Source organism: Crotalus tigris, unplaced genomic scaffold (genome assembly GCF_016545835.1).
Source record: "Crotalus tigris isolate CLP2741 ecotype Arizona unplaced genomic scaffold, ASM1654583v1 scf7180000024379.1109085, whole genome shotgun sequence".
In the NCBI taxonomy this organism is placed as follows: Eukaryota; Metazoa; Chordata; class Lepidosauria; order Squamata; family Viperidae; genus Crotalus; species Crotalus tigris.
Window position 1 is genome coordinate 685239 of NW_024100549.1, and position 14185 is coordinate 699423.

The 14185-nt window shown below is 41.1% G+C and overlaps 1 protein-coding gene across 8 annotated transcripts in view; it reads left to right on the top strand.

Moving 5' to 3' along the window:
- The window catches only part of DOT1L (DOT1 like histone lysine methyltransferase), an 86374-nt gene that overhangs the window by 42076 nt on the left and 30113 nt on the right, over positions 1 to 14185 (top strand). For all 8 annotated transcript variants that reach the window (XM_039328507.1, XM_039328505.1, XM_039328506.1 and 5 more), the window contains 10 exons: positions 2509 to 2577; positions 3558 to 3664; positions 4137 to 4178; positions 4958 to 5041; positions 7046 to 7283; positions 9056 to 9169; positions 10343 to 10434; positions 11059 to 11160; positions 12835 to 12972; positions 13560 to 13685. In XM_039328507.1, coding sequence (XP_039184441.1) covers positions 2509 to 2577; positions 3558 to 3664; positions 4137 to 4178; positions 4958 to 5041; positions 7046 to 7283; positions 9056 to 9169; positions 10343 to 10434; positions 11059 to 11160; positions 12835 to 12972; positions 13560 to 13685 — 1112 coding nt within the window. The remainder of the gene's footprint in view (positions 1 to 2508; positions 2578 to 3557; positions 3665 to 4136; positions 4179 to 4957; positions 5042 to 7045; positions 7284 to 9055; positions 9170 to 10342; positions 10435 to 11058; positions 11161 to 12834; positions 12973 to 13559; positions 13686 to 14185) is intronic.

Below are 14185 nucleotides of genomic sequence, written 5' to 3' on the forward strand. Positions count from 1 at the left end.
CCTCCTGTGTGTGGGGGGGTGTAATCTGGGTGACAGGTTCCTGCGTGAGCCGGTTGGATTTTTCTCTCGTTAGCCGCTGAGCAGGTTTCTTTTGCATTGCTGATTCTGATCTGCTCTGCAGTCGGGGGTAGGGGACTGGACAGGTGGCCGCATGGAAGCAATCAGTATTAGTAATATCAGGGATTTCATATTCTTTATATCTTCTGAATATATTCAATAATGCAATTACGTAATTTTAGGCTCTGAACTTCTGAGCATTCTCCCCCTTAACAAATACTTTTTACATGTTATTTTTACTGGCCCTATCCTTCTCCCTCCCTCATTTCATTGAACAAAGCCTTGGGCTTTTGACGTGTTACCTTGAAGCAATAATATCATTTGATCTTGAAACTCATGTAAACTACTTTGCTTTCTCTAAGACAGGGGTCTCCAACCTTGGCAACTTTAAGACTGGTGGATTTCAACTCCCAGAATTCCTCAGCCAGCTTTGCTGTCCACAGGTCTTAAAAATGCCAAGGTTGAGGACCCCTGCTCTAAGAGAAACCTTAAAGCTCTATGAAGAACTCTGTGCTATAACCTTCTCTTTAGCATCATGTAGCATCTATAACCACAAATTTTAGAGTTCCTCAAATCCCTATGAAAACAAACCAGAGCAGTTTTGTTTAATGCCAGCTACAAAGCCCTTTGGTACGTTCGTGAGCACCCAGAACTATGAGTGCCCATTTAAGAACTCATGTGCCAGCATGCTTTCAGCTAGATTATTGTGGGGTCCTTGGTACTCTCTGAACTTGGTTGTATTCTTGTAGACATTACTCAACTAGATGACATCATCAGTGGCAGAAGGAAGTGGGGTTTGCTCTCTGTTTATATACAAGTACAAGAAAACAGCCAAGCTCAGAGAGCACCAAGGACCCCGTAGTTCAACTCTGAGTTACAAATATTCTCTTCTGTTGGCATAGGCTACTGTATATATATATATGTTATTTTCTCTACAGTGAGGGTTGTGGGTAGTAATCAATAATTGTTCAGAACCTTGAGACTGTGACAATGGCCGATTTATTTGCCATCTTTATACAGTAGAGCTCCCTTTACATTAAAAGCATTAAGAGTAATCTCTCTTGGCTATGTTTGCATTTTGCACCTGAGCCTGGTAACCTTATTGGCCATCTGCAGCTTTGATGAAGAACAAGGCGTTCAGGCAAGCGAGTGAGAGGCCTCTCAGTTTGGCAAGAGGAAGTTATTAAATTAAATAAGCTTGATCTGATCTATTAGGGCAGCTTTTAAGTACTACTCTTGGAACGAACACTCTGGTCTTCATCCTTAGCCAGAAACCTGACTTAGGTTTGCCTTACCTTATAATTTATTTTAATTGCCAAGGAGAGATTTGGCATCTGTTCTTGAAATGGGATCCATTGCACAGTGCTAGAGCTATTCAATTTCTTCTCTGCTGCTTATTCTAAATAAAGCTTTTTTTTACTTCACCTGCCAGGGAGCTGCCCTGTATTCGAATCCTCTTGGGTGTGGCCTTTGGAGCTATTTTATAGCTAGCTGTTCCCTTTCATTAGGCTATTCCTTTGTTAAGCCATCAAGAACTCTTGAACGTTCCCCCAATTCTCGGCATAAACCAAAAAGTTTCTGAAAGGCAGATTCACAGTAAAGCTGCTGAGCTGGTTTCCTTACAGATGTAGTGCTGTTAAGACTTGTACTTAATAGGGATTACAAATGGCTGAGTAATTATCCCTATTTAACCATTTTACTCATCTGTTAGGCGAAACAATGAAAAGTCATGTAGCACCTTTTAGACTAAATTCTTTTATGGCTTAACTTTTCACTGGCTGTAGCCTATGAGTGCAGTCCACCCCTTTCACCAGAGGCATTAAATGTTGTGTTGAATCATAACATGCAGTTAGAGGAATTGAGGGAAAAATATATGCATGGCTAATAAAGTATACATATGGTAATGTATTCAGGCATTAAGCCATACATTGTGGCCATTTGGGTACATGAAAATTTCCAAGCCGTTATCTGAGCTATAATTCATCCAGAGGTTTAGCTTTGTCTCTTGTGTCCTAGCATCCAACAGTCATATCACTGTTATAATCCAGCTATTTTATGAATGTTTCCTATATTTTTCTTAATCTTGAGCTGGTTAGGCCATAGACCATATGCACCCCCTGTTACTCCCTTCCCTCCCCCCCCCCAATGCCTTTTTTGCTCTGTATTGTTGGAGATTTGGGGAGGAGATTAAAGGAAAATGGAAAATTTCTCCCTGAAATTTGATATATATCTATATCAAACCTCAGATTTTGCCCCTCAATCCTCCAGCTTCAAATAGTAAAGCCTGACAACCCTTTCCTGTCTTAAGGAGCCAAAGCAATTAAATTGCGGTCCTCCTAATGTACGAAAAATTTTCACTGAATCACATTCATTGTGATAAATTCACACATTTTTTTCTAACTTGTCACTGCTAAGGGAAATTAACCTGTAGCATAACTTTTTTTTTTCCAGGTGGTCAGATAGTATCCTCAAAACCTTTTGCACCATTAAACTTTAGAATAAACAGCAGAAACTTGAGTGGTAAGTTTTCTTATATATTTTGTTGTGTTTTAAGCTGCGCATTGAGAAGCAAAACAATAGGCGCAGTTGTGAACTTTTTAAAGTGCTATTTAGTGCTTTATTTATTTATTTATTAGATTTTTATCCCTCCTTTAGTACTTTATAAGTAACTCGAGGTGGCAAACATTCCTAATATTCCTCCCTCCTCCTATTTTCCCCACAATAACCCTGTGAGATGACTTGGGCTGAGAGAGAGCAACTGGCCCAAAGTCACCCATGCCTAAGTTGGGACTAGAACTCAAAATCTCCTGCTGATTGGCCCAAAGTCACCTAGCTGGCTTTCATATCTAAGGTGGGACTAGAACTCAGAGTCTCCTGTTTCTAGGGTAGCATCTTAAGCACTCCACCTATGCCCTCTAGGTGTTTTGGACTCTAAGCATGTTTGCAAAACTTGTTCCTCCTTCCTTCCCCAGTGAACCTATCCTAAACTTCATGTGCTTATGAGTGAGGTCTGAAGAAGGCTTTTATATACTTGGAGCACAAGAAAAAGGCTTCTGTGTAATTAGGAATAAAGCAACATTCTTCACTAGGTGGGAGTTAGGTGAACACAAATACAAACTCACTTCAGTCCTTCCTGTTGAATGCAGAGATCTGACAGGATTGGGGCATGGGGGGGACTTGCATGAGCACCCCTGGGCCCGCTCTCCATCCTTTCAGTTCTTTCAATCCTAACCTGGGATATGTGATTGCCCCCTTTGGGTTTTGCTGCATCTAAATTTAGATACAATTGGTTGCTATTGTATATAACTGCTTTTTTCACTCCAATGATTCTACTCCCACATATTAGAGTTAAGCATACCTAGCTTGTGCTGGTGGTTTCGCTGCAGTGACCTAATATAGCTGCCTTTACAAAATCTAATTACATCTACATGTAATTGCATAATCTAATTACAGTAGAAAGCTTCCTAATTCTGTTCAGCTTTTCTTTCTTTCTTTCAAAGATATTGGCACTATAATGAGAGTTGTAGAATTGTCACCACTAAAAGGATCTGTCTCATGGACCGGGAAACCAGTTTCTTACTACCTGCATACTATTGATCGAACCATAGTGAGTATTGATACAAGCTGCACTGAATGCCAATCGATTTCCTAGTCCAGTTCAAGATGTTGGTTATTATCTGTAAAGCCCTAAGTGGCATTGTACCTCGTTATTTGAAGGACCAGTCTCTCCCCGCTGGTATATTCCAGCAGTACAGGTGCCATGGCAAGTTTTGTTTTCTAAAGTAATTAGCCTGGTATCCTAAGTGAATAAAAGATTTCATAATTTACATTCCTAAAAAGCCAAGTATCATTTAAAAAGAACCCTTTGCCTAATTACACTTGATTGGCTTAGCATGAAATTTTATTGTTGTTTTCTTGTAAGTATTCTTTAGAAAGCTGGGAAAAAATACGTATGGGAGGCTTTTGATTTCTAAGTACATATCCACTATTTTTTATCTCTTTGCTGAAATGCATTATAAACCTCTAAAATGTTTCTTCTGATGCCCATTTGTCATTTTCATTTTTGTTTTTCATTTCAGCTTGAAAACTACTTCTCTAGTCTCAAAAATCCAAAACTCAGGGTAAGTTATTGTTATTGTCAGCAAACCTTATTCCTGCAAAGTAGAAAATAATGAAAGCATTAAATGTTACCCCTTCTGATTTTGGAAGCCTTTGTTTTCCTGTAAGATAATGAAGTAGACATAGCCCTTATATGTCCATAGAATTGCATCAACTTGTATGGCTGTTCCAGTTCTGTGAAGGCATAGTAAAATAGCAGAATATGAAATTAGGTATACTTTAAATGCCTGCACCTAGCAGATATTTTTTTTACTATTATGAGCATTCATTTTAAAATCAGGAGGAAAGATAAACAAAGATGCCTTTAACTCTTTAAAAGCAATGATACATAGGAAAGTATTACTTTTATAACTTTTGCATATAAGTCATCTTCAACTGGTGAATACAGATGCATGCGTTTCATTAAACAATACTAAGATGTTTTGGATTTAGAAGACTAGGACTGTCACTTTCATTGGGTAAAGATTAGCAACTAATGTATTGGTTGGTGGATCATAAGAATGCAATTTAATTCAATTTTCTATTTTAAAAATACTTGAATAACAGTAAGAGGTTAATCTAGAGCAGGGGTGTCAAACTGCCACTCTGTGGGCCGGACGCATCATGCGGAAGCCGCACCCACCCCAGCTCCGGCAAGGGGGAAAAAGTCACGATATGTCATGACACGTCACGTGACGTGGCGAGTTTGACACCCCTAATCTAGAGCCCTTGCCCTTGATTATCTGGGGGACAGTACAGTATTTCACCCACTCAACTATTTCCTTTATTTTATTTTCTGCAGGAAGAACAAGAGGCAGCTAGACGTCGACAGCAAAGGGAAAACAAGAGTAACACAACAACTCCAACAAAAGTCCAAGAAAATAAGGTATGATTCCATTAAGGCTTCCTTACATGTCACTATTTACCGATAATCTATATAAATTAGACACACAACACACACACAAGAATCTAGAATCTGCATTAAAGTAATACCTTCATTAGGGGGTAAATGATACAGATCAGTTCTTCTTAAAACTTCAGTGGATAAATTTCAGTTAATAGCTACTTGTGTCATCTGCTTTCTGTAAGAAGTAGGCTCCTATCCTGGCTGTCTTTTTGAAATTGTGAGAGCTGATTTTGAAAATATGGTAAAACTGCTTTAGGCGTATGAGACATTTTTGTGTTGCCAATGGCGAATGATGATACCCTTCAGAATTTCAGACGTAAGAAAGCCAGGGGATGGCTCCTGGGTTCTTCCTCCTAGCACAGCAGGCATTCCTATGAAATTGCAGTTCTTCCAGAGTTCCAACAGTAGAATAGTGACTTGGTTGATAAAATGCTCTAGAAAGAGACAGGAGAAGAAGGCACCATTTGTGATGGCAGAATAGGTGAGGGGAACAGTAAGTCAGTACAGGTTGTCCTTGACTTATGACCACAGTTGCTAAGCAAAGCAGTGGTTAAGTCAGTCGTACCTCATTTTACGACCTTTTCTCATCACTGTTGCAAGTGAATCACTGTAGTGCTTAAATGAATTGCATGGTTGTTAAATGAATCCAGCATCCCACATCAACTTTGCTTGTCGGAAAGGGAAGGTTGCAGAAGGGGACCGCATGATCCCAGAATGCTTCAGTCGTTGTAAATATGTGTTGCCTCTGAATTTTGATCACATGACTGTGGAATGCTGTGACGGTCGTAAGTGCAAGGATCGATTTTAAGTTGCCATTGTAGCTTTGAATGGTTGTTAAATGAACAGCTGTAAGTCGAGGACCACCTGTATTTGTGGCGAGCACACCCTGATTGCCAGCCAACTTGAAGCTCTAGGACAGTGGTGGTGAACCTATGGCACGGGTGCCAGAGGCGGCACTCGGAGCCTTCTCTGTGCCGTTGCCCCAGCCTTGCCTCCCCCCGTGACCCCTTCCTCTCCAGCAGCCCCCCTGAAGGAGAGTCACCCCCGAGCGTGACCCACGCAGAGCAGCGCAGCCAAGGACATGGCAGCCAGGCAATGTAGACAAGACTCTGCCCTCACACCGCATCATGCAGGTTATGCTGCAGGATGCGGGCAGAGGGTGTGGCCGCCATAGCACTGCTGGGCTGCCTGGATGATCTGCAGCGGGCCCTGGAGGTGGTGAGTGGCCCTGGGGGCAGGCGGGGTGGAGGATGGGGGGCAGAGCAGGGGCGGAGCAGAGAGGTAGAGTGAGGACGGGGCCAGTTTTTGGGCACTTGGTCTCTGTTCGCCATCACTGCTCTAGGAGTTATTATATTACAGTACCTGCTATGGAGAATGGAGGAATTTAACATCGTTATGCGTGTCTTTAGAGCAGTATTCCCCAATCATATATTCTTCAGAAGGGTAAGGCTTAGAATCGATTGGGGTATTGATTGGGATTTGTACTCCAATGGATCCAGAGGCTGCATTTAAAGGTCAAGCCACCCAGTTCCCTGTTTCATAGATAATTACTCTAAGCCCTATATTGAATTGTCTATTTGACCTCTGATTCCTTTAGAGATTACTTTAAAAACAAAAGCCACACATCTCTCAGGGATGAAAGGTTATACTAACCTTCCATGGCACAATAGGCTTACACAGGAAGGCAATTATTAATATGGTATTTTCTTCTAGCCTAGTTGCTCTCCTCTGACTGATGGCAGCTCTTTCTGAAGGGTCTTCTTCAGAAAGAGAACATTTATAGTTCTGCTTGTTGGTAGTACAGTAATCCTCGACTTACGACTGCAATTGAGCCCAAGCCCAAGTCAAGGACTACCTGTAGTAAAGATTGAATTTGGGATGTTCTTTTCGACTATCCTTCTTCATAAGGAGAAAAAACCTTTTTTTTTTTTTCCTTCCTCAAAGTTGCCTTTTCTCTTCTTATCTCTTTCTTTCTTTCTAAAGGACGATGGTGCTGAAGAAGACAAGAACCTCGGGGCCAACACTGTCAAAAAGCCATCTCCCTCCAAAGCACGCAAGAAGAAGCTGAGCAAAAAGGGAAGGAAAATGGCTGGTAGGAAGCGTGGGCGCCCCAAGAAAATGAATGTGGTGAATGCCGAGCGCAAGATCAAGAAGAACCAAACTGCGCTGGACCTTCTCCATGCTCAAACTGTATCACAAACAAATTCATCCTCTCCTCAGGGTAGGCCTTACAGCTGGGAAATGCTAATGCCCTTGGAAAAGGTCTTCTTTGTGTCACTTTAGGCCTATGTTTCTCAATCTCAGTGAGTTTTAACTCCCAGAATTCCCCAGCCAGCCATACAGTTAAAAGTTACTGAGGTTGAGAAACATTGATTTAAAATCATCTGCTCAAAGCTATGGTGCAGCATCATCCCCTTATAGCAGGGGTGTCAAACTCAATTTCATTGAGGGCCGCATCAGCATTGTGGTTGTCCTTGGGGGGGGAGGGTCTGGCCAGGGTGGGCGTGGCCTACTGGGTGGGTGTGGCTGGAGTGGGTGTGGCATACTGGGTGGGCGTGGCCAGTTCTACATCATTTGCATCAAGGGTGCCTGTGGGGGCCTGGGCAGGAGTGGGACAGATCTGAGGGTCTCTGGCAGAAGGGGGTGGGACCAGGGCAAGCGCCAAGGCATAGTCCACTGGAAGAGCCTGCTGAAACCCCTCCCCCGGAACCCATCAAAACGGATATGTGAAGTAGGCAAGGGCCATTTGCTGGCCACTTCCAGCTGATGGTGCATTTCTTCATTCCTCAAAAGGGTGACACCTCCCCAGCATGCACCCAGGGGGCAGGACTGATGCGGCAGGGGCCAGTCCCTTGCTGTTTCCAGACGGCCTTGTGGAGCTAAGGCTGAATGCAATTCAGCATAAATGACCACCACAAAATTGTACATTGGCTCCTGGCTGGCCTGGGTTAGGGCCAAGGCAGCGGGGGCCATTCCCTCACTGTTTCCAGGATGGCTTCGCGGGCCACATGAAACCACGTCGCGGGCCGCATCCGGCCCCCGGGCCTTGTGTTTGACATGTCTGCCTTATAGGAACACAATTTTATAATATGGGCCGATCTTAGGCTCTTTATCAACAATCTTACTGCAAGATAAATGGGGATATGGTCCATTGGTATGCAGACTTCCAGGTAGGAAATTAGCATACCAAATGGAATTTAGCTTAAAATGTACCAGTGCTAAGAACCTGTAGCATTAATTTGTTTTTGTTCAGATGTTATTCCTGAATTTGAAGCAGCTGTAAGTTTGAAATTCAGTTGCTGGGAATGGCCCATGTGTTAAACTTGACCTCAATGGTATATCTGAACTGACTGTGAAATTTAAAAGTACTTGCCCAATTGAGCATAGATGGGAAGGACCAGTCTGCTGATTGGTTTTTATCTTGCTGCAATTGGATGTAGGTATAGTACAGGTAGTCCTCGACGAACAACCATTCATTTAGTGACTTTTCAAAGTTACACTGGCACTGCAAAAAAGTGGCTTACGACCGTTTGGCATGTTTACGACTCCATGGTCACATGACCAAGATTTGGGCACTTGGCGATTGGCATGTATTTATGGCCGTTGCCCTGCCCTGAGGTCACTTTGATCGCCATTTGCAATCTTCCCAACCGGCTTACAATAAGCTGTCAAAAGTCGAAGCTGGATTCACTTAACAACCATGTGATTCACTTAATGACTGCAGTGATTCACTTAACAGTTGTGGCAAAAAAGGTCGTAAAATGGGGCGCAAGTCACTTAGCTGGCTTAGCAGCGGAAATTTGGGGCTCAGTTGTGGTCGTAAGTCGGGGACTGCCTATAATGTATTTTTAAAACTGAACTACACTGGGAGAATTTATGTCACAGGCCAATAATTATATCAAATGGGAATGATGGACATATAATTCCAGGCTGCCAAATAGACTCCTTCCACTAGAAAGAAGCTTAATGGACCCATATTCTCTTTCCATCCAGATGCATATAGGTCACCTCATAGTCCATTTTACCAGCTACCTCCTAAAGTGCAACGGCATTCGTCCAACCAGCTCTTGATTACTCCTACTCCACCTGCACTACAGAAGCTGCTAGGTAAGGGCACTTCTCCCATTTTGTTGGGCAGTTCATATTTCTTGACACAGCATCTGCTGAAGGTGTAAAAAGAAAGGCTATGTGCTCTGATCTTGCTCACAGTTTTAATTATTTTTTAAAAATAAATCTTTATGACCCCTGCCAGACTTTCTGAAGATTCACCTCAGCTTCAGGATCCCCCTTCCCACATGGGTGAATTCATGCACTTGCATATCTCCATCACAACCTATAAAAAAATAATCTGCGCCTTGTCTTCTTAATTAATGGGATGAAAAAGTGGCTGAAGATATCCCAAAATAGATAATGTGAAGCCTGCCAGAAGGAGAACGGTGCAAAATTATTTGACAGATTCAATTGTAGACATCTGAAGCTCTGAAGGAAAACAACTTTGGTTGTAGAATAAAAGGACAAGGTCCTCTTAAATCCGATCCTGGAATTTGTTTTCACTTCCTGAGCTGAATGTACATTTCCTTTTATATTAAAAAACGAATTCTATTTTTTTTAAATAACATTTTTTGTTTCTCTCCATCTGGTTTTCTTTGTTTTAGGGATTTAACTTAATGAAGTCATTTAAAAAAATTTGTTATTAGGAGTTATCAAGCCTTGCTGCACTATTGTAGATTCCAGTCAGATTTTTGCCTGTTTAGTATGTCCACTGCAAGGCAGGGTGTTTAAGATTCATGATGACCATATCAGACATACTGAAAGTACATACATATCTCTGTTTCTTATCTCCTATTCCAGATAAATTCAGAATATGAAAAGTACCTTTCAGCATATCTCTTAGGAGTTGCCAGACAAAGCAGGAAAAAAAAACAAGTTCTTTCACTAGAGCCTCTGTGTATAAATAAGGTTTATTTTTAATACAAGGAGGGAGAGAACAGATCGGAGGTCAACAGATTGCTTATCTGGATCTACTAATAGATTGCAAAGTGACTAGCAGGAGATTGTTGACAATTTCTGATTCTAATTTGATTAATAATAGTAGCATGAAAATTTTATTTTAAATTAAAGAGCTGGAATGTGTGAAGTTTTAGTAATCCAAGAGTAGATTTTGGTATTTGTGTATTCCTAGTTTAGATGAAACAAGCTGAAGTTGTACAAAAGATTGATGTATGAATACTGCTTGCAGGCTGTTCATGTTGGTTTTTTTTCTGTCTCCTTCACTTACAGACTCTTTTAAGATCCAGTACATGCAGTTCATGGCTTATATGAAAACAAATCAATATAAGGCAACTCTTCAGCAGTTATTGGAACAGGAAAAGGTAGGTTTTTTTAAAAAAAGGACTGCCAATTAACTGACAATAGAATCAGGTCTACAAAGTCCTTTTCAATTCTGCTTCTAAGATTCTGATCTTACTACATTTGTCTCCCTCCGATCCTTCTTAGTGTATAGTATCTATATGCTTGTAATACTGTTAGGTCATGTTTCAAGGAATGACATACAGGTAATCCTCAAATTACAACTACAATTGAGCCCAAAGTGTCTGTTGTTAAGTGAGACATGTGTTAAGTGAGTTTTGCCCCATTTTACGACCTATCGTGCCACAGTTGTTAAGTGAATCACTGCAGTTAATAAATTAGTAACCCAGTTGTTCAGTGAAACTGGCTTCCCCATTGACGTTGCTTGTCAAAAGGTGGCAAAGGTTGACCACATGTCCTTGGGACACAGCAGTGGTCGTAAGTATGAACCAGGTGCCAAGCATCTGAATTTTGATCCCATAATCATGGGGGTGCTGCAAAGGCTGTAACTGTGAAAAATGGTTGTGTCACTTTTTTCGGTGCTGCTGTAATTTTGAACAGGCATTAAATAAACTGTTGGAAGTCGAGGACTACCTGTATTTACCTTTCTGAAGTATTGGCGTTTCCTTCTCTTTTCTGTTCCTTAGGAAAAGAATACTCAGTTAATGGGAAAGGCCCAGCAGTTGTTTACTCACTGCCAGGCTCAGAAAGAAGAAATCAAACGACTGTTCCAGCAGAAGCTAGATGAGGTACAGTGTTGTTGTTAGTTGTGAAGTCGTGTCTGACCCATTGCGGCCCCATGGACAATGTTCCTCCAGGCCTTCCTGTCCTCTACCATCTTCTGGAGTCCATTTAAGTTCACGCCTACTGCTTCAGTGACTCCATCCAGCCACCACATTCTCTGTCGTCCCCTTCTTCTATTGCCCTCCATCTTTCCCAGCATCAGGCTCTTCTCCAGTGAGTCCTTCCTTCTCATTAGGTGGCTGAGGTACAGTGAGGAATGAGCTACTGTACATATTACAGAGCAAAAGGGAAAGGTCCTTCGTGCTTTAATGCTGTGGATTGTAAGGTAGCTTGAACTGCACCTCAGCCAAGGAAAAAGGCAGAGTTGATTCCTAACTGGGAATTGGTCCAAAGCTGAAAATAAAGGACGTAACAAATTGGACATTTTCAGAAGTTCAGTTACCAACGTTCAAGGGGCATGAGTGTAATTATGGACTTTCTTTCATTAATAACACGTGTCTAACAATTGTGATAATGATGGGCTAAAATTTAAACCATGAAAATTAATTAGTACCTGAAGTAGGCGCAAAGTAAGTTTAAGACTTCACTGAGTATAACTTTGAGGAATCACTCAGTTTTGGATAGAGCTCTTTTAATCTGGATGGTGTTTTTCCAGTGATTTAGTCTTCACGTATTTTTGATAGGGGAAATGATAACATCAAATTATAACATCAAATTTTGTTGTTCTGAGCAAAATAAAAAAGCAAAAACAAATCAAGGGCAGTTCTTAATGCAGTAGTACAAAGACATTATACATACCAAGACACTGTATTAGTTGCCTTTTCTATTTTATTGCAGGGTAAACAGAATTTTTGTTTCTTTTTGTTGCATTGCTATCTTTGAGTCAGTCTTAACTCCTGGTAAATGTCTGGACACGTCCTTCAGTTTGCTTGGCAAATGTTGGAAAGTGGTTTGTTGTTGCCTTCTTTTAGGGCTGAAGTAGCCTGAAGTCATCCGAATGGCTTTGTGCCTAAGGCAGAACTAGAACTCACAGTCCCCTGATTTCTAGAATGGTGCTTTTAGCCATTACACCAAACTGAATAGTACAGTGTTTCTCAACCTTGACAATTTTAAGGCATGTGGACTTCAACTCCCAGAATTCCACAGCCAGCAATGCTGGCTGTGGAATTCTGGGAGTTGAAGTCCACATGCCTTAAAATTGTCAAGGTTGAGAAACACTGGAATAGTACATAATAATTACAATTCAATCGATTCTAAGGAATCATTGAACAAATGCTGATCAAAACTTATGGTTTTGAATGCATGGTAACTCTGTAATTCAAAATAACTCATACTGTATACAGTCTCAAATAATATCAGTGCCAGTCATTTAAAATTGGCAAATGCTATGCAACATGTCCTTAAAACAATAGAATGTATTAGTGTAACTGGCTTAACTAAAAGACGTAAATTATTTGGAGAATAAAGCAATGATAGAATACTTGTAGTTCTTCCGATTGGTTCAATTGTACTATACATCAAATAATGTGATAATCTGTCGCTATTATGAGTTTAAAAAAAAACTTGAGAAAAAGCTAACAAAGCTGACAGGGTTTCTAATATTCAACAAAATCATTGCCTTTTTGTTGTTGGAAAAATAGTGGTTCTAACTGTTCGGTTCTCTTCCTTTTTCTTTGCAGCTGGGTGTTAAGGCACTGACATACAACGATCTTATCCAGGCCCAGAAAGAAATTTCTGCTCACAACCAGCAGCTGAAAGAGCAGACCAAACAGCTGGAGAAAGATAATGGTGAACTCAGGAATCAGAGTTTACAACTGGTTCGTATTCCTAGATGCATCGGGCCACAGTTTTATCTCATTTTGAAATCAATCACAAATTCCAGTTCTGTCTGCCGTTAATATTAATTAAGATTATCATCCTCCCTGGGCGTCTATTCTAAAAACTGTAAGATTGTGAAATGACCGGGGGATTAGTGATTTAAAAATAGGCTTTGCGTTTAGGAGATTCCAGGAACATGGAGACTTGACCCCAGTTGAAGACAGACTATGGTGGGTTAGATGTAACAGGCTAGTGTGGAACTTTATACGTAGTTGTGAGCCAAACTCTGTAGCTGGACGACTTTTAGCCAGCTGAGCTATAATCAGTAGCAGAGCACAGTGCTTTAAAAGGGCGAAGTTCTTGGAATTTTTCCGTCACTCGGGTCTTATCTAGCAGACTTTACCTAAGACAGCCAGATGGAAGAAGCTGTCAGTGGAACTGATAATCTAATGTGGAATATATCACATTTTATATCAAGAGCTGAAATATAATTTAGATTTATATGGCACAAGGGCTTAGTTTTGACAGTATTATGTAACATTTCCCAAATAATTTATCTCCCTGCTCTTTTTCTGCATTCTTCCAGCTGAAAGCTAGATGTGAAGAACTGAAGTTGGACTGGTCAACACTTTCACTGGAAAATCTTCTCAAAGAAAAGCAAGCATTAAAAAATCAGATTTCTGAGAAGCAAAAACACTGCTTGGAATTGCAGGTAGCGCATGGACAGGATGCAATACCTTTTGTTACAATTGATTTCTAACGTTGCCTTTTGAAAAAACTGGGCGACGGGTTCTAGTAATGTTCCTTGGTGGTCTGGTGGGGGACCAGATGCTTCACATGACTTATACCTTATCTTCAGAGGGGATTCCAAGGAATGGGGCAGTTCAGCATATACTGGACAAGGAGCATGGTTTACTTTCCTAAATGGAAGAAAATGGGGCAGGGTTTGCTGGATTCTTCGAGGAGTCAAAGGAGCTTCAGGATCAAAAAATGGAAGGGATTGTTATTCCTAAAATATCTTATGATAATAACCCCAAAGGTTCTTTTCAAAAGGCAACTGGACTTTCTTGGGTTTTTTTCCTTGAAAATGTTTCGCTTCTCGTCCGAGGAATGTCTTCACCATTCTGACTGAATGGTGGGGAATAGAAGGATTTATATTCTTTGTAGTCGTCTGCTCGTTAGCACCCTGAAGGCCTGTCCTTCTATTCCTTA